We start from the raw sequence: 21,361 nt of genomic DNA, 5'->3' as shown, positions 1-21,361 counted from the left end.
TGAAGGCTATCATCAGTAACGGTCCATTGTAGTTCTAGCACTGAAGGTCCCTCCGTCCTGGGTTCCACTTCGACTTGCTTCCTGTTGCTGATTGACTTCAAGTCTTCTGGGATTGCTTCGGTAACTGCCTCGTTGTTGCTTATCCACTTCTTCAATTCAAATCAATGTCATGAGGGAAGAGGTTGTAGTTGATTGAAGACTTCAATTGCTTCTTCAGAGGTTTCTACCGATTTGATGAAATCGTCCATGTAGAAGTTGTTTTGTATTGCATTTGTTGCTATTGGATACTCTTCTTCGTTGTCCAGTCCCACTCGCTTGAGAGCATAGTTTGCACAAGTTGGAGAACTCTTAGCTCGAAATACGTGACGCTGATATTTGTATATCTGAACAGGTTCGTTAGTTCTTGGACGCCATAAGAATCTCAAGCAACTTCTATCCTGTTCGGGAACTTGCACTTGTAGAAACATCGATTCGATGTCAGCTGTCAGGGCTATTGGTCCTTCACGGAAACTAAATATTGTTCCAATCAACCCATGTAGCAGATCAGGTCCTGCTAGTAGCTTCTCATTTAGGCATATGTCTTTGCCAGGCTTGTTCGGGTTGGGCACTGGATAGTGTGGCAAATACCATTCTTTTCCGAAGGTGCCTTTCACTTCGGACTCGTCCAATATCTTTACGAATCCTTTTTCTACGTCTGTATCTATTGACTGTTGATACAAATTTTTCAGGTTTGGGTCCCTTTGGAATCTTCGCTCCAGTGAGTAAAGCTGACCCAAGGCTGAGCTGTAGTTGTTCGGTAGGTTTGGCTCTGGTTCACTCCACAGCATTCCCACTTCGTACCGCTCGCCTATGAACTTTGTCGTACTCTCTAGCATCTCTTTGACTGACTGACGACGTTGATTTTGGCAGCATAGGTTTCTATGTACCACCAGGTTTGAATATTCTCAGCCCCTTTCACATCTTCTGTGAAGGCGAAATGACAAACATTTTGTCTTCTTTTGCCCGTCATGGGTCCACTGACTACCCATCCTAGCTCTGTTAGAACGGCGAAAGGTTCACTTCGTGTTCCTATCTTATAGTCCAATGGGCGTTGTAGCTCATAAGCATCTCGACCGAGGATGATGCCAACTTCCATCAAGTTGAAGCTTTTGTTTGGTAAAACACTCAAGTGGTTGAAGCATTGCTTCAGCTTGTTGTAGTTGTAGTCTGTGTTTCCCAAGGAGATTGACGGGTGTGCTAACGCTTCGATTGAATGCACCTTTGAATGTAGTCCCTTTAATTTGAGAGGAACCCTTTCTGTCTTCAGATCCTTCGTTCCGTGTATGCCAGCTATGTTGAGCTTCACACCGGTGCCTTGGGCCCGTAACTTCTCTTGCACACTTTCATCGATGAATGAAACCGTTGATCCACTATCGAGGAAAGCATATGTGTTCAGCCTGTTGCCACCGCTCTGTATCGAGACAGGAACTATCTGAATAAAGCTAGTAACTTTGTTACTCTGGTTGATTGTTTCTGCGCTTACGTTGACTGCACGATTGCCTTTGTCCATTTGGTTTTTTGAGTGTAGCAATCGGTTGTGCTTCTTGATGCATCCATTGATGCCGCACGCATTGACTTTACAATCTTTGATTGCATATCCTTTGCCTAGACATCCGTAACATAAGCGTTGCTTTCTCACTGCTGCGTACCGATCATTCACACTCATGTTCCTGAATAGTGGACAGTTCCATATTTTATGAGTGCCATCAGCTAGCGGACAGTGATCACTTTGCGTTTGCTTCGTTTCTTTCACGTTGGAACTTGCACTGAAGTTCGATGTTTTCGAGAACCGTTTGTCTCTATTTGTGCTCTTCGGTCTTCTTCTCTTCGCTCTCCCTTGAAAGCTGAAAACCCTTCGTGCACGAATGCTATCCTTGATAGCCATTTTTCAAACATAATCAGATCAGGCCAATCTTCATCTTTATCATCAACACAAAACCACCACTTCTCTTTGAGAACTTGGGGTAGTTTATCTACTGCCATATACAGTGTCGAGCTTGATTGCAGATCACCAATCTCCTTGTACTCTTTGAGCACATTCACAAAGTTCGAAACAATAACTGAGAAACTGATCAGACCTGTTGAGCCGTGAGGCTTCACCTGACTTGCTTTGCGGAGACTCTCCAGTTGTGCATCAATGATCACATGAGGCCTTCCAAATTCCCTCCAGAATACTCCATGCAGCACCGTAGAACTGTCCAGAATGGCCCATTCCAGAGATTGCTGACCTTGCCTTGCCTGTCAGTAGGGTCTTCAGATGGCTCATCTTCTCTGAGTCTGGTATTGGTCGTTGATCCACTGTAGCCATGAACATACTAGCCCACTCCGGCCATTCGAGGGGGTTCCCATCGAAGTTGTTCAACTTTAGCTTTGGTAGGCTACTGCTACCCGCGTACCCACTGTTGTATCGTAACAGACCGGCTCTGGGGGAAACGTCCCGGTCTTCAACACTTGAGGATCGGTCTCGTGAACTGCGTTATCGTGAGAGGTGACTATGCCTGTTCACTTTAGGGGTTACTTCGAAGCGAGCTGTTGATCGTTCTAGTGTTAGAAGGTTGTCGATCCTGCTGGCCCAGTCTGAGACATCTCTCTCCTTTGGGGTCCAGTTGAAGGGTGATTTGTCTCGAGCACCAGTTGATTGGGAACGAGCATCATCGTTCTCTAATGCTGTTCTCTTCATTTTGCGCTCTAGTTCGCGCTCTTCCTCCAGTAGTTGGTGTTTGGTTTCCAGTTCCTTCATTTGCATTTCCAGCTCTAGCCTCTTTTGCTCGAACCGTGCCTGTTCCAATCGCATCTTGGTTTCGAATTCGATATCGAATTTCTTCATCTTTTCCTCGCGCCTTTGCTTTGCTGAAGATGTTTCCGAAGCATTCTCAAGGTTGCGTGCCTTTGCTTATATATGCAAGCCAATGATAGTCCAAACTCGCTTTGCGCTTCCTTGCTTCTTTCAGATGCTCTTTAACAAAATTAGTTTGATAGGGCACAAGCTTGTTTCGACGCTGCAGTTGCTTGGGTATTTCTTCCTCTAGAAGGTGAACAGTCTGTTGGTAGAAGACCTTTAGTTTGTTGGGTCGATCTGAATCTTCAATTATTTTGTAGCCAATCGCTGTTTTAGTGTTGACTTCTTCCAATAAATCTTGGAATTTCTTGTCGTACCTTTGAGCTGCTGATTGAAGCTCCTCTCTGCTGGTTGTGCAAGGATTGCCTGGTTGCCTTTTGCTTGGCTTGTTCTTTTTAAGCGAGGTTAACTCTTCAACTTACTTTGTGAATTGCACTCGCAACTTAAGCTCTGCCTCACTGGCCTTGCGCTGTTGATTTGTCTGATTCTCTTTGGGGGGTGCCTTGGGCACTCCCTTCATCAGATTGAACAACAGTTTGCCTTCCACTCTCCGGGTCGGCGGACCAAATGTAACGGCTGCTCTCCTATAAAAGTCAAGGAAAACTTTACACCGCCCAGTTCGTTTCAGCGGTTTCAAATCTGTCCGGATTTTGTGTTTTTGCAGTTAACTTTTGTTGACTGTATTAACCGCTATACTGTAGAATGCCGTTGCATTACTTGATATTCAATAATGTCAATTAACTGCCTGTTCGACTTTGCCGAATAACAAATGGCTTTGTTTCAATTAAGTGAAAATCCAAAATTTCAAATAACCAATTAGTATCAAATTAGAGGTTTTTCAATGATATCTTCTTAACCACAAATACTAGTGAGATAAAATTTCACAGGGTTATGAGCGTTAGGTAGGCCTACTACCTGATGTAAAAATAAACAACGCTGGGTAAACTGCGTTGGTAGGGCTACCTTTTATGTTTTATACCCAATCTTAATACACGGGCGAAATACAAAGTTTTGTATATCTTTGTAACCAAGTTCTCAGATCTACCGATCAACTAACTGGAATAAGCATAGGCAACTGGTAAATGAATGAAACAAGAACGAACAGTTTATCTGTTCTGTAACTCTACTTATTAGAACTTCGTTACGCAATGTGAAAACTTGAGAATTTCAAAGTCAATTCTATATTCAATAAATCAGAGTAAAGTTAGGCTGTACAATCACTAATATGATCTACAGAAACGAGACACGATAACAAGTAATTTACCGCTCAAGAAAGTGTGCTTCAATACGCACTGTATGTCAGTTTAATTTAACCAAAATTGCGAATTTCTTCTGATTTTTGGTAGTTTTTCAAGCTCCTTTTATGCTGCCAGTCACGTGGATTTACGTGTCAAATTCAAGTGTTGATTGGTTGCAGATAATAATGTCGACAGAATGTGAACACTTTTCCATAACGTCACTTTTTCAGTGTAAATTTGATGTCATGGGAAATTTGTTAACCATGTAGAAGTTTTGTCGAATATTCTGTATCAATAATAGGTTGATTCGCAATCCAATCGCAAAGAATCTGATGCAATACTGTTAAGTCGTAGTTTTGTTTTGCTGGTGGTTGAGGTAGTTCGAGTTTGAGTTTTACTTCATGAATGACGATTGTGTACTAATAATAGTTGCTAAATATAAATGTTGACGAAATGACCAAATCCGTTTGGCTTCGATAGAATGTAGCATTAAATTTCGCTTGTCACACTATTCTAGCTTTAAGGCTTGAAATGACTTTGAAGCGCTATTCAATTTGATTTCTGAGTTGTTAATCTCAGCCGCAATATATTTATTAACTGATAGAGACTATCATCAGTGTGAAATACGCATTAGATCGTTCACAAATAGAAAAAAAACAAAAAGTTTGTTCACGGGAGGAAAAGGGGAAGCAGTTGAGATACCTGTCTGATCTCGTATGTGAACTGAAGATCCTTGGCAAGTAGTTCGATGAGACTCACACAGTATCCCTCGTAGATGTCATTCCCAGTTAGCCCATCCTCTTTTATGTTGTCTTTCAAAACTAGAAAGGGAGCCTCCTACATACAAAAAAAATGATTTCAACATTAAAAACAAATTTAGTTTTCCAAATTCCTGCTAGAGTCATGCTCAAAAGATTCGAGAAGCAACGTTACTTTGCACTTTTTCTTACAGGAGCGTACAAGTTCAGTTAACTTTCGAGTTCAGAGTGTTGGAGTAATAGTTATTGAGAGCGACTGAAAGTTGTCTTAGGACCAGGAAAAAATGATTTCAGGATTTAGAAATACAGTGGAAAATGAACATTATTTCGAAGCTAACAATCAGGAATGGAAAAGTGACGAAAAACAGATAACTTTTCAACACTACCACAAAAATAAGTAATATCGAAATAAATAATTTTTTACTTTAACATTTTAACTTTTTCAACATTTTAATATTGGGATTATTGGACCAATACGCTTTAGCCATACACGTATTAAAGTCAAACGTGTGCTAACTTTAAAATTTTAGCTGCATGTTCATTGATCTGTTGACCAGAGAAATGTCCTCTGATCGGACTATTTTAACATCATGGTTCAGACTTTTAATATTTAAGGCTCTACAATCCAGTCACTGGGGTTTGAGAACATGGGTCCGATGTGCACTAAAATCGGATTACTCCGAGACCATTTCGGTCGGGAACCTCTGCGTTAGAAACGATTTGAAATGCAATTATTACTCTCAAGCATATAAAAAAGTTGGATCTTTTCCGTGTTCTGTAACTGGGGGTGCATAACGTATTGCGAGGGGGGGGGGGGGGGGGGGGGGGGGTGTTACAAAGGGAAAAGATCCAAAAGTGTACTAGCCAAAATGGATGTTATGATGATGTGGTTGTTTCCATTCTTCTTCTTTTTGTCTCTACTCTGGAACCTGTCATCTCCTATGACGAACTCTCCCGTAGTCTCATTCCACTGAGCAATCTATCACAACATGGACAAAATAAGTTCCATTAGCTGGTACTTTAATCAAGGAAATGGCGGTTTTTTAGTATTTCTATTTTTTTTTCGGAGTAATTAAAACGGAAGTTGCGAGGACTGAATGCCATTTTATGGCACTCACCATTTTTACTAAAATTAGTACGATTATTTTTGCTATTTTCATGAGACAGGCTATAGCGATGACAATTGGCTGTAGGTCCGTGCACTTCACTTGTTAAATTTCTAATTTTTTTTCGAAAAATCATAATCATGCAGGATGACTTATGATTGGCAAAAGTTAATACTTGCCTTTGTGTATTTTTCAGACTGTGCCATTTGGACTAGATCGATTCCAACATTGACTCTTTCTCCTCTCTCATTGAACTGAACTCTGCCGGTCATGCCAATGAAGGCTGTCTAAAAGTGGAAAAAAAGATAAACTTACTGAAAAAAACTTTTCAGCAGATAACTGAAAAGCAAGAACTATTCCCAGGTTTAGGCCACGACTTATTAAAAGACTATGCTTGACTCAAAAATGGCACGAAAAGGTTATGCTCGTTTAAAACTGTCCATGGAAAGACTAGCTCAACTTTAGTTGTCATCTAGACTTTAGCTTTACCAAAGTCTTCGCTTCTCGATTCCAGTTGGACAAAAGTTTTCGCTGCTCGACTTGAGCTCAATCCAAGTTTTTGCTGCTAGATTCAGTTCGATCCAAGTTATTGTCGCACCCAAAAAATTTACACGCACTTTCTGCAATTGCATATATCAAAGTCAATGGGAATGATCTTTCATAATTTTCAGATTTCAGGTATTTTGATTTAATCAAGGAACTGCGCTATCATAGTTATCAAAAGTTTCAATTTCCTTAATCGAAGAAACTGAAAAATAAGACACTATCCTCGTTTTTTACGAAACGAAGAATGTTGGGGCCATGCTAACTTGTTGTATTCAACCGGACAAAAGAGTAAAATTGCGACATTTAACTAGTTGCTGACTTTAACCTGACTTTAACTAGTTGCTGGACTGTGTGATTTGTGTTTTTATTGGACCCCCATTAGAATTATGAGATCTATACATAGATCAAGGTCTGAACTTGAGTTAAGAAATAGCATTTCAGTTACATGATTAAAAATTTTGAAGTGCTTGAAAAAAAGGCATTTTTATCACTTACTAGCTTGAGTTATGCAAAAGCTTTGTTGTTGCAGGATAATTAATTATATATAAAAACACTGCATTTCCATATCATCACTAAAAAAGTAATAAAAAGTAATTGAAAGTTCATTCAAATTCTAGAAAATTTATCATTTTTGAAAGTACAAATTTGCTTGATAGGCGATAATTTGAATTTCAAAATTATAGAACTATTGGTAGGAAAGGACCATGCGCTTTATAATAAAAAGTTAAACAAGTTTTCTGAGCGTATAATTACCTCAAATGTTATTATAAAAGGTGGCCGAACTTTTGGCTTAAACGGTGAAAACAATCAGAAGACAAGACTCTAACTTGAAGGCCTGTCACTCAAAAGATCTTGCCTTTGCAATAAAACCAAAAAAAAACAAAATTTCTTCAACCCAGAATGCGTTGACATCAAAAAATAAAAGCAATTTAGCGTTCAAAAAGAAATTACAAACAGAATAGACTGAATAAATGCAGGGCCAAAAAATGATCTAACCGATTTTATCAAAAAGAGGTTTTACAGTTGACTTTGGAAAAGATGGCCAGCGGGGTATACTATTTTTTGGCGACCGGTATATATGATATCGTTTAACAAAGATTTTATGTTTTATTTCGCGGAAGAAAACTCTAAGTTATCATTGAAAAATATGTGTCAGTTTTCACTCTCTCTCTCTCTCTCTCTCTCTCTCTCTCTCTCTCTCTCTCTGTATTTAATCTTGGTTTTGCTTCTGCCCGTTTGCATGCTATGTTTATAAACAAAACAGAAAAAATGTACTGAGGGATAATTGATGTCTTTGCACGTTTTGAGTACGCTAAGGTTTTGCATGAGCTTCAGCATCCTCCTATTAGTGCTTTTCATTAGCGCAAGACAAAATCAGTGTTATCAAGCAGGCCAATTCCACCTAATTTTACATAAAAATTAATTCAGCTATTCAACAGCATTTATATAGCGTTGTTAATGAAAAATGAACAAACGTTTGTTTTTATAGCTCATTAACTTAAATCAAATGTCCGTGATTGAATTGTCCTTCTATGTCTCTCAAAATTTTTGGAATCAAAGACACCTCAATAGGGAATGGCCAAAATAACTAAAGCTGTACTAATTTGGAAAAAAACCCTGCCAAAAATATTCGAATTTCTTGAATTCTTAGGTTGGGAAAAAATCAAAGAGAAAAAGTATCACAGCTTAAATCGAAGGTTTTTTTCATGGCCTCATGGAGATTTACAAGGACGAAATTGATCTCATTTTTCTAGGGCTGTTGCCATTTTTCTCACAACCGTGTGAAAGGATTGATTTTTTAGGTGTTAAATTGTACATTCTGTTTTGATCTCAAACTGGTTACTAAATTTAGTTTAGACCGCTTGTACTGAAAAGCAATAATGACTAAGAATAGGCAGCTTTTCAATTTTCTCTTGTTAGTTTCGGAGATTTCAAATAAATGCAAGCCGTTTATTGCCACGCTCTAGACGTTGACGGTCTGTAGCTTTGTGTTATTTAAATTCTTTTAACTTTACTTTTGTAAGTTGGTCATTTTATATACCAAAAAAATGGTGTTAAACCAATTTTGGGGTGAATGAAATGCACGGTTAATCGAATGAGGAGTGAATATATACGGAATAGTGAATATATATTTGGGTACTTTGTAGCGTCAACGGGCATTCGAACTGCATTTTTTGTGTTTTAATTGGTGAATACGTTCGCCTAATGGCCGCAAAATTGGTTTCGCCTAAGCGAGCTTTCGCCTAATATCCTTTGTCCCTCTCAAGGATAATATTCTCTTATCGCGTATTTTCTTTTTCTCAAAGCGAGTCGGGCTATCAACTATTCGCCCCTTCACACCAACCGAACATCACTCTTGACACTTTTCGACAATGTTCACAAAAGTTTTACGCTTTTGGTCATCTAAATAAGATGGAACATAACTTCTAGCCCTCTTATGAATATGCACTGACTCATCGATCGAGAGCTCAACCGTCAGGACACAAAGTCTAAAGAGCCACTCAGTTTTGGGTTCTTGCCTATTATTAGATAAGAAAAAAAGAATTTTTTTTCGAAGATGATCTTACTTTTTTGATGTGTTTGATCAAAGTTTGTCCCAAGAGATTGGACTCCTGGTCATTAGCACCCCCACAGTCCTTCTTATCCCCCACAAAGACTGTGTTTCCCATCCCCACTTCTGCCTTGTCTTCGCCGTACTGCTCAACCACAGCTGGCAAGTCATCACTCTCTAACAGACTTTTCCACGCATACTTCAGCAAATCTACTGCGTCACTCGTCAACATCGTGGAAAACTGAAACCAAATATATTGTAGATTTTGTAGATGCTGTTGGCAGTTTGATCAGATATATGCAAATTGGATCGTTATCAGGCGTAAATTTTGGAATAAATACATACCTCTTTCATAGACTTGTAGGGTTTCTTTCGCATGTAGTAGTTGAGGAGAGTGCCAGAGTCACTTGTGACGTGCAGCCCTGTAATGTTGCCCCCTCCCTTGGTGTACTTCATGTACAGTTGATTGGGGGATATCATGGCGATAGAGGCCTAAACAGAAATGCATGCGTTGATGTATTTTTTGAGAGCTGCAATTACTATCTTTTAATGAACTGCGTTATTAACAAGTATCAATTACTGAATTTTGAGCGGATATTATGTTTCTTTTGTTTCGAACAGTTCATACATCTCAAAAAACTGAAAAAGTATAAATAAGAAATAGTTTTCTAATTATGAAGGTTTTCAGAATTATTATGAAAGTTTGAGTTTCCACAACAATATATAAATAAAAAAAATCAAAATTACAAATGTTTTTGCAGCTATTTTTCATAATACCATAGATGGAAATACTAATAACTCTTTTGGAAATATAACTTTAAAAGTTAGTAAAAGAGAATTATTTGGAATTGACCCTGAAATACTGCAGCAAACTTACGGCCAAATTGATGACGACATAGTTATAACTAGGCAACACCATTTGCAACTCAAATGCGATGTCGAAGAAGACCATAGTTCCAAACACACTGCAGTCGATCATGATGTTGGTCTCCCCAAGACTGGAGATGTTACGTAACATGTTCTCGACTGTTCTGTTTTTAGAGGGATCCATTTGGCGCAGGAGGAGTTCGAACTCTGTCGCTTCTTGGGATCGGAGGAGCTCTTTGATGCGAGTGATACCTTGGATAAGATCAATTAATCAGAGACATCTGAACTAATTTATACGGATGATTCAAACCAAAACGATTCTTTTGCGGGGAGATATTCACTAACCTTCATCTCCGTCGACGATGTAAGTGAGTTTCTTCCATCCTAACTGTTTCCTCAGTCCCAGAACAATGTCTATGTACTTGGGACGAATCGATACCGAGTATCTAAACAAACAAACCTGAGTTGTTAATCGTAGAATTTTCGCAGTAGTCAAATTTCTTAAAAATTATACTATTGCACATATGATTTTGCATGATTTCTGTGGTGTCCTACAAGGATCGTACTATGAAATAAGTTATCATTTGTATGATATCATACTTAATCCTTTTATGACAAGTAAGAAACTGCGACCCGGTTAAAGAATAAATGCTCGTTATCGTGCCTGGTATGAAACAGTGCAAATTTTCTAAATTCGATCAAAATTTTCTATATTTATGCTACAAAAATTTGAACTCAACAATTTTTTGTTTTAATTCGCCATAATGTAATTTTGTGTATCATTTGACTGCTTTCCCATATTCAAAATATAAATTCAATGTTCTTTGTCTTGCTCTTGATTAATAAACACTCCCAGGTTACCCGTACTCAGTAAACTTGGTACGGCCGCAGTACGGCACCGTATGAAAACCGTACTAAGATCTTGTAAAGTTGACTACCGTCCGTAATACAGCCGTAATAAGCTTTCTAAGTTACCGTATTGAGGCCGTATGAGGATCAATAAGGTGCCGTACTGAAGCCGTACCGAGTTTATCAAGGCGTTGTTAGTAATATAATAGCCAGGCAGCTATCAGAAAACTCTCCAGTCAAGTTAACAACCGACTACTTGGGAGTTTTCCAGTATATTTTTTGTCGTTATTTCCCTCCTCCTTTTTCATTCCTGGACCGGCAGTGGCGGAGTTATTGAAATAACTATAGGAGTACTGATATAGTACGGTAAAAAAACCGCACTCAAACAGATCTCCGAAACAAACAAAAAGACAAAACCAGATAAAAGATATCACTAAAATATAAAAAAGAGAACAGGATGTCGGAAAATGATCTGAAGTCAAGTTTAGAATTGACTCATTTGAGAACTTCCAGTATAAAATTTGTCGTTTCCCCTCCTCTTTTTTCTTTCCGGGCTTTTATTTATAAGTCATAATACGAATAAATTGTTTTGAAGTGGGTTATGAGCACTATAGTAATTAACCAAGCTACAGCAAAACACAGCCCACTTGCTAGGTCAGTCATCAAAAAGTCCTTACTGTCCCAGTCAAATGATGCCAAGAAGCAGCACTAGCGTATATGGGAGAACTTGCCCGTGAGAAGAGTTAAAAAAATAATCGGGCCTGATCAATAAAAGAGAGCGCGAGACATCTTCGTTCTTGACAAAGTTATTGACCTGGTTACTATAAGATCCATAGGTTATTTCTGTTTTTGTTTTTATGATGTTTTTGGTCATGCGCCATTGGTACAATCACAGGACCTTTTAAAAATTGAGTAGTTCATTTTCACTAGTCAGAGGTCTTTCCTTAAAAGCAATGCCTTCTTGAAGAATCCCTACTGGAGCGAACAATGTTCGTATGTTCATGTATAATACACATTGTTGCTTTAACCCATCCAAATAATTTCAAATAATATTATGCGGTAAATATTGCCATAATCTTGTCATGTTAGAAGGCAAAACATCAAGATATGTGCGAACCAATGTGTAAACGCAAGATAATGAGCCTGTTATATTTTGTTTGATAATTTATAATGGAAAATGTTTCTTACTTATAGGCAGGCAGTTGTTTATTGTCATTGTTTACAGAGGACGAGATAGGCACTCCTGCGTCGTCACTCGATGTCATCGCGGATGAACCAAAAGACGCTTGTGCCTGTTGCTGAACATTAGGGTCATTAGGGTTTGTGGTTGGGTTCAGGAAGTGATAGCTGGCAGAAATGTATGGCACCTAAAGATGAAACAATGGTTTTGTCATCAACACAGCTATTTGATGGATCATTAATAACCAGCGCCGCTACCAAAATAAAGTATACCACTCCGGGTCACCAATCAGACAACTTTCTTTGATTTTGTACTAGGTCATATACGGTTCTTAGTAACCTTACTAGTCATTTATGATTTGTAGGAATTCTTGGTAGTCATACAAGGATCATATATAATTTCCTAGAAATTATACAAGGATCATCAAAAAAATTTCAAAGCCTAAAAACTCTATAATTTTTTTTCTATTGAAGTTGTAAAAGTTTCTCGGAAAACATACAAGGTCATATATGACACATAAAACATTGACTGCTGCCACAAATTCTCGTATTTAGTCAGAGGGCATATTAAATTATGATAATGCATTTGCAATCTTTATGTGAATCTTTGTTTGCACTAAAAAATAACTTTGTAAATTGAACATATTCAGGTAATATTCTTGGTAAGCATATAAGGATCAGATAAGATTTCTTTGGTTTCGTACAAGGATCGTACTAAAAAATCAATTGAGGAGAGTGAAAAAATCAAATATGATCTTTAAATGAAATCAAAGAAACTTCAGCCCGGGCTTGGTTCATAATACCTAAGTCAAATACCTACAAAACGTATCTTAAAAAGTGTAAAAAGGGTACGCATTTTTGCACAGTGATGTTGTTATCTTGCGCTGTTTAATTTGTGTTTTTGGTGGGAGTTTGCTTCTCAATTCTTCCACATTCAAAAATCAACAGGGGATTAGATCTGTATGATTAGTGACGACTAAACGTTTCCCAAAAATTTTGAATTATAACGCGAGTGAAAATGAAAATTTGGTTTTATTCATTTTTTTCAGTAATAAACTCAATTCTCGTAATACATATTGACGTAGTACAGGGCTAGAAAACTAAACCAAAAAAATCAAGGGTAGCTGACAGTCATCGGAGACCATTCAAGATTCAGGTAGTCTAGACCTGATGTTTTTCAAATCAGACATCAAAAATTAAATTTGGAGAGCTAAAACTTGTTCAGGAAACAATTGATGTTTCTATATACTTGTTTAGAAAAACAGAATCTACAAATTTTTGTACATATGAAAGGTTGCATCATCCCTTTACTTTTCTTTTTCAATAAAAGAGGAGAAATTAAAAATAGTCAATTTTTTGTTTCCAAGAAAACTTTAATTATAAGAGCCGTGTTCTTCAATTGTTTTCCTCTTTGAACTATTTTTCAATATCTTTCACCTATTTTGACAAGTGGTACAAAATAGATTAGAAAGTATTTAGATTCCTTGTTGATTAGTTCAGATAAACCGCCACTATATAGGTGTAAAATAAAATTGAAAACAAAAAATGAAAAACAAAAAGTAATCTAAACACCTAGCTCGTTGGACCATGCTTATAATCCTCGAAACCTTATAATACGGTTCAAAAAAATAAATTTGTAGTATTTTTGCTGCTGGTAATGAAAGAATAATTTATCTGGCACATCGATTGCATACTTTAAAGCGATAATTACCACTAGTTTTAGCACCAGCCAAATAAATTAACGCGAGCTTAGGTTATCACTGTATTAAAATCTGAGTAATTCATCTTCTATTTTAAAAAAAGCCTCGTTTTAGTCCTGGATTATCAATGACCCCTTTTGAATTAGAATAAATACAACATTTAATTAGGCGCCGAAAAGACTGACAATTTTTTTGCTCTTAAGATGACATTTGCAAATCAGGGAAATTATTATGGGTAAAGCAGGTGGATCAACAGGAAAGCAATAATTTTCCTCGCAAATTTCAAGTTTATTGAGTTTAAAAGATCAGGAGGAGGAGAGCACCGTTGCCTACTAGATGCTGAAACAGGCTCAAATGCTCCCCCTTTTCAAGTTTTGTTTCATATGAAAAACAATAAACTTTTCTTGAGATAAGCAGATTTAACTCTCTTGGTTTCTCAGCCAGAAGGATTATTAGGAAAGCGTTTCACTATGAACGTGTGCGTGGTTTTCCGCTCCCCAAGTGCCAAAGCTTTAATGATAATGTTGAGGAAAGAAGCGGGACGAGGTTGACCGTTGTTCAAAATCACAGTTGAAGACAACAGCCTTTCCTTTTCTCTGATCTTTATAAAATCTCTTCTCTTGGTTAAAATAGGTGACTAATAAAAAACATCTACAACTAGACAAAAAAATAAACATAGAATTCTTCGTTTACTTTGGCAACAACTTTTAACAGACAACTCTTGACGACTATTCACCGCTCACTATAAAAGGATTACTCCTACGTTCCTAAGCAGCCGGCCCGATTCGACTGGTAATTAGTAAGCGTGAGTGTTTTACTCATCTTCTTTTGATTAACAATTTCAGCTCCCAAAATTTTGATTGAGGTTTATCGCACAAACAGGTCTTACTCATATATATTGGCCTTCGATTAGTTATACCTTTTATCAAGTTAGACTGGCATAAATAAAGAGATCCCGTATTGTGTGGTCTTTAGCAGCCCTGATTAATGTGACGGATGAAACTGGGTTGTTCTATGGACCTTTTCTGCAGGATTTGTCGGCTAATTTTACACTTTCTTGACCTATTTTCGAACCATCTAAGACTTGAATGTAGATTTTTCATGTCCTGGCCAAGACTTTTATTTAAACTGACTAGTGTGAAAGTGACATGATCGCTGTTCTGAATCAGTAATGATATGATATTTGGAACACGACTTGCCTAGTACTGAATTGATTTGAACTCCATTGGGTCTGGACTGACTTAGTTCCCATCAAAAGTAGTTGATTGTTTTAATCATTATTACGAAATCAAAAGCCCATTTTTGGGTGACCTTATAAGACGATAATAATGACAATAATATTGACAATACCTAATAATATTGACAATAATATTGACAATATCTAATAATATTGGCAATAAGACGTTATGGTGGGCTCCTAAGGGTATTAGTGTGTCCGTTTATAGTTAGTACGAGACCATTATGGACCAATCAAGAACTAATTTCATAATGATTTCAGAAAACCCTTTTAAAAAAGTAACAAATCTTAACCTGGAATTTTTCGCTGAATGATCTCAAGATGGCCTCTGCTGCCTTTCCGGGAGCTACACTGAACACAGAAGTCACCCCAGCAGCACTCAGCTGTGTACAAACTAAAAACAAACAAAATCAAACAAACAATTGGGATCTTTTCCGTTTGTACCCGTTTGTACCCCCCCCCCCCCAGCTAGGTGGGCGCATATTATTTGCACCCCCCCCCCCCCGATGCACGTGCCATATTTTTAAATAATGATTTACTATGTAATGGCACGTGCTCTGTAACTGGGGGGGGGGGCATAAGGTACTCGGGGGGGGGGGCACAAACGGAAAAGATTCAACAATTTTCCAAAGATTTATCAACTTGAAATTATATGTTGGCATCAATATATTTTTTGCTCTCAGGCCAGCAGTTTATGCGCTGTTTATTCGAGCGCAATTTCTGCAAAAACGCTCCGGATATTTAAGATCTTAAAAAATGATCGAACAAAAGTATTGATACATACAAGACCATAGGTTAAGTATGCTTTAAACGCACGTCCCAATTTAAAAATGACTGGTCTCTGCAGAGCCAGACTCTGCAATATCAGATTTTCATATGTACAGTGTCAAAGTTCAAACTCACAAGTTTGTGTTTCAAGCAAGTTTACGTGACTCTGCAGAACTCACTTAGAAATTATAACTTATAGGAGTTAAACTGAAGCGCGGTTCTCGATTAATGCCAGATTTTCTCAATGAATTCATCAGAGTATTGTAACCTTGCTTGAAACACAAACTTGCAAGTGTGAAATCTGGCAATGAGCGTAAAAAATCTAACATTGCAGAATTTTGCACTGCAGAGATGTGGCATTTTAAAAGTTAAAGGTGTTTGTTTCAAAAACAAATGGATGAAAATTTGACCTCGAACCGTTGAGTCTCGAAACATTTCGATATTTTTTTAAAAAAAGGGTCAACTCTTTTTCGCCCCCCCCCCCCCCTCCAGATTAGTGAGCATAAATCTTTTATGATCCCTAGGCGCAGGCGCTATTTTCTCACATAGTAACGTGCTATATAACAACATATAATTTGTAACGGTGGTTCACAAAAAGCACTGGGGGTGGGGGGGGGGGGACAGGATAGATCCAAAAAAAATTATTGTTATTATTCCTTACTTGCATTTGAGACTTGATAGCTGTTCTGGAAGTCGACGTTCTCAGTGTTTGAGAGGAAAGCGTAGTTTTTGAACTGGTACAGCTGTGAGTACTTTTGCTCCATGTCATTAAGTCTGTTGGTAGTGTTTGTTATTTTGATGGACTCCTCAAACATCTGCTCGTCAATCGATTCCCGGTTCTCAATATTGGCGAAAATTGCTCCTGAGGCAGAAAAAAAACAACAATTTTTGAGGCGAAATAATCTAAGTGAATTCTACTGTATCGCAAGTAACTAATTTTCTATATTGAAATTTATTAAATTGATTTTAAAATATCATAAATTGACCTGAGCTTTGACTCACCAAAATAGGGGGGGGGGGGGGGGGAGAGTAAAAAATGGAGCTAAATTGCTATGTGAGCTTTTTCCCAGAGTGTTGCTTGTTTATGGGATAAAATGAGAAAAATCTGTATGTTTGAATTTACGTTAAAATAAATTAAGTTCAAAGTTATTAAAGTAAACCAAAAAGTCCGAAAAACGGCAGATTGATTGCAGAAAATAATTGCGCTACCATCAAAACGACAAAAAAATGACAAAAAACAACAGTGGAATTTCAGTGAAAATCATGTGAGTACAAATGGTGTAAGCTCTGCAATGAACAAGAAAGATTTCAACTTAAGGGCTTTCTAATTAAAATAATTAAAAGTATAGCTAAGCACATTTTTTTTGTTCAACTTGTGCAGAACTTTTAACATAATCGATTAATACATCGTGAACTTGTAAAGTAAACCCACTCCACGCAAACTCAAGAACACCGTCAACCAAAAACACATACAAATACGCGCACACACATGAATTCAAACACGCACACAACCTTACAATGCGTTCAGACAATTAATTGATGAAAGCTCAAATTTATGTTTTCCAAATTGAAAGCAGCTTCAAAATTGCAAAACTCCTGCGTAAAAATTGACAAAAGCGTACAGGCAAGCCTCGTTTTCTTCCTCAGCGAAAAACAAAACTTAAACTTTCACGCTATGCAAACAAGAAAACCCACTGATTTGAATTTCAAATTCGTGTTGAAGCCCACTTAAATAAATGAAAAACATTCTGAAGTTCAAATTAAACGTTAGATGAGCCTGACCAGCGCAGTTTAAGGCTACTTTCACTCAAAGCACATTTGATTTTTTAACGTTTTGTCAACATAATTTAGTGTCTTCTTTTATTATTAGGTGAATATAAAATAAGAAGGGAAACTCAAACTCAAACGCGAAGTACTCCCAATGTTCATCAATGTTCATTGCTACTTAAGCACAAATCACGAATTCAACTTAAGTAATGCATCACATTCTTTACAGTTGGTTTGCATTGAAAAAGTTGCTGGTATAGAATGTTCGACAAACAGCTCTAAACTATTGACAAACTTCCTATGACATCCACTTTACACCAAAAAAGTGAAGTTATGGGAATTTGTTCACATTGTGTCAATCTAGTTATCAAAAAACAATCAAGAATTCAAATTTGACGTGTATAACCGCGAATCTAGTAGTAAAAAAATAGCTTGAAAAATTACCAAATATCAGTTTATAATCGCTAAATTTGTCTTATTAAACTGACATACAGTGCGATTGACAAAAAATTCTAGAGAAGTACATTAATTGATATCGTGTCTTGTTTCTGAACATCTAATTAGTGTTGTACCGCTTAACTTGCTTTGACTTTGGAAAAAAATTAGCTTTATTTAAAAAATTAGCTTTTATATTCTTGAATTTCCTTTCAGAGAACCAAACTTCCTAGTAAGGGCAATTTTGTTAAATGTTAAGTGTCAGCTTATTTTACTGACTATGCCGTTGCAAATTAGTTTCCAACGCCTTATTAAAATGGCTTCATTGATACAAGTGCTAAAAAATGTTTATTGAACTAAATCAGATTCACCTCTGAGAGATTCACATCTGAGTGAGTTATAGATCAAAATCACTAATCAATTATCGGATTAAAGGAGAAAAATGGAAAGTTTTGCAATAGTTGTAGAAACAGAAATAGTTAACTATGAAACTAAATTGAAAAAATTGCAAAATCTCATGACAATTTTGAAAGCACCAATCAAAATTGTTTTTTGCTGGAAACACAGATCTGATAAATGATTAACAAATGAAAACATTTAAAAAATTTTGGAGAAATTTTGATATTGAATTTCCCAGCAAACGAATAAGAAAAAAATTGAATATAGATAAATTTCTCAAAAGATTTACGAAATTTTGAAAAAATGATAACAGTTCAGGTTCAATTCTGCAAAAAAAAATTTTGCAAAAACTTGGGAAAATTAAATCTTTAATTATCTTCAATTGGTTGCCCAATAGAGCCCCTAACAAGAATATAAATTGATTTTGTTAATTTAAAATAATTAACTTTGAGATTTTCTCGATTTATAAAACTTTTCTCTAATTAGAATGGGTTTCAGTTCTGATTTTTTCAACTTAAGGTTTATAGATGGGTTTACTATGTTATTCTGTTTTCTGTTTTTTAAAATATGTAATTTAATGTTTGCGCTAAATCTTGTAAATTTTAGTTTTTTTATGAAACTCCAAATTAAATATACTCATATATTTATATATAATCTTTCATATTCAATACATGAATCTTGCAAAATGTGAGCGTTAAAATACGTCAAAAATGTAATCCAAGTTGTTGTGTTTCAAAATTTAAAACGTTAAAACTTGAATAGCGTTAGTAAGCAAGAATATAGCATGGGATAATTTCAACAGCAACTTTAAACTTGAGACTTACCAAATATGAAACTTGTAGATCAATGTAGTAAAAGAGTGCTACTGATTAAAGTCAAGTTTTAGTTAAAGGTCATATAGTTTTTTCAATTTACAACCTCCCCTCCCTCCCCACTCCATTTGGGAATTATTAACTGGAAGAAAACAAAGAGATCAATTATGCCCCTAACTTGTAATTCAAAAATGGTGTGTTATCTCTTAATAGTATGTTTTCCATGACACTAGTTAAAAATAGTCGTTTTAAGACCAAACGATTACAAATGCTTACATTTTACAAAAAATAAAAACGGTAACAGAATTCCCAATTTTATCTTAACATAACAACTCCTTCATTGTATTGAAAATTATGAATTAACCCCAGAATTTCGCAATCAGTCATATTATATTTTAAAAGAGACATTTTTTTGCGATATTTTTTGTTTTTTTGGTTTAAGATTTGTGGAATAGAAATGAGCACTCTTTTACGTAAAATGCATCATGTCGCAGTTTCAGATATTGAAACTGAATAAACAACAAATTTTCGTCAAATTTTCAACCGCAATCGCGGCTTTTAATGTATATTTTCGCTCTGATTTTGGTTCAAATTCGTATAAAGAGGAAATTTATAACAAAATATCATCTGACCAAAATGGGCAAAAACTGAGCCCTGATTTTGGATGGAAGGGAAAGAAATTCAATAAGCGGAGAAAATTAATTTTTCCTTTCAAACTGAGCAGAATGTAACAATTGTTAATTCTTAGTAGCTATCCTAAATCAGTGACAGTACCTATATATATGACTACTTATTATGAACGTGAGAAAATATCTGTGAATTAACGTGAAAGAATTTCGGATTAACTGGGCGTCAAAAAGTACAGCAACTTCAAAAAGCCACGATCAGAATTTTAATATACAGAAGGATGAAGAGATAACATTTTTGCTGACTGTCTGAAATAGTTCATAATAAAGCTCTTCTAAACAGAATAACAAGTAAAACAGGTAAAAGCGGGAACTGCTAGCTTGAAAAATTGCATTCGGTAAAATTTGGTTACGTATAACAAAAAATGAATATTTTCTTGAAATAACAAATTATGATATGTAATTTTTACAATTACAAACTTGTGAATGCCCAAGAATTAAAATGTATTTGTTGTGATTTTAAAAAAGCTTTTTTTTCTGTGGTAAATTTATCGGTCAAGAAAAGTTTTGTATACGTTTTTTTTGCAGCAAAATACATCAGAACTAAAAAAGGGAGAAAATTAAAGAATTTTCAACAGATGGCGAACAAATAGTTTATTTGAATTTAAGGCGAAGGCGGAAGAAAAGTTAGTAAAAATAGTCATAAACTAGGATGTTGAGGTGTTAAAAAAGCAGTTAGAAAACAATTGCCCAAAATTGGGCTCAGATCACTTGGGAATTAAAAATGAAGTGATCATCACTTCTCGGTGAAGAAAAAGAAAACTTTTCATCACTCGAGTGTAAATGTGAAGAAAGTGTGAACAAATTGTTGTTTATGGTAAATAGCCCGGTTAGCATAAAGAGTGTTCTCAGTTACAAGCGGGGATGTTTGTTTTGTTTGTTTTTGTTGTTGTTTATTCCATCCGTTTATGGCTATATAGGTCAAAGTGTGATCATGTAAGAAAATTAACATTTTGTAAACCGGTTGATTTAAAATTCCATGCTGAAAAAGTTAGAAAAATAGAGAAAAGTGGTTATATCAAAATTAGGCAATCGTAATTTACCGCTTTCATAGTGAACAAAAAATTTGGGTTTCCTCTGCTCGAATTTGAGCAAATTGAAATTGCTACTTTTTCTGTTTATTTTAACCATTCTGCTAAAAAAGTACAAACATTTTTTGGTGTGAAAAGTCTCTCTTGGCAAATGAATATGTTAATAAACTGTCAATTGTTCCCAAATTCAAATGAGCACTCTTAATTAGACTTTTGAATGAACGCTCCAGAAACCATGAATTTTTCCACAATCAGCCAGCCCTAAGAAGTAGAAAGTTTGAACTTACTTTTACTGCAAGGGCTGGGTTTGAAATAAGGGATACAAAAATTAATCAAATCTAGTGTCATATCTCTATTCTAATTTCTGTAAAGTATTTTTAAAAACAAAATCTAGTGGAACTGGCGATTGAAGAACACCTTTGTGAAAATTTTGACAAAAAAAAGTTCGATTAATTTTTTTTGGCATATTTGCAACCCAAAAAAATGCATGAAATTGCTTCTCTGTTGGGTTTACTGCAAACTGAAGGCAAAAGTTGAAAAAATGAAATCTAAAG

General features: G+C 36.1%; 1 protein-coding gene across 10 annotated transcripts in view; it reads right to left on the bottom strand.

Moving 5' to 3' along the window:
- LOC142354448 (glutamate receptor 2-like) overlaps nt 1-21,361 on the bottom strand; it is a 154,945-nt gene that overhangs the window by 32,707 nt on the left and 100,877 nt on the right. For all 10 annotated transcript variants that reach the window (XM_075406741.1, XM_075406739.1, XM_075406742.1 and 7 more), the window contains 10 exons: nt 16,339-16,539; nt 15,203-15,303; nt 11,982-12,160; nt 10,290-10,390; nt 9,955-10,196; nt 9,423-9,569; nt 9,094-9,318; nt 6,160-6,267; nt 5,740-5,853; nt 4,819-4,953 (listed from right to left, as the gene is read on the bottom strand). In XM_075406741.1, coding sequence (XP_075262856.1) covers nt 4,819-4,953; nt 5,740-5,853; nt 6,160-6,267; nt 9,094-9,318; nt 9,423-9,569; nt 9,955-10,196; nt 10,290-10,390; nt 11,982-12,160; nt 15,203-15,303; nt 16,339-16,539 — 1,553 coding nt within the window. The remainder of the gene's footprint in view (nt 1-4,818; nt 4,954-5,739; nt 5,854-6,159; nt 6,268-9,093; nt 9,319-9,422; nt 9,570-9,954; nt 10,197-10,289; nt 10,391-11,981; nt 12,161-15,202; nt 15,304-16,338; nt 16,540-21,361) is intronic.

Source organism: Convolutriloba macropyga, chromosome 15 (assembly GCF_964194025.1).
Source record: "Convolutriloba macropyga chromosome 15, txConMacr16.3, whole genome shotgun sequence".
In the NCBI taxonomy this organism is placed as follows: domain Eukaryota; kingdom Metazoa; phylum Xenacoelomorpha; order Acoela; family Convolutidae; genus Convolutriloba; species Convolutriloba macropyga.
This window is presented reverse-complemented; position numbering and strand designations above follow the sequence as displayed.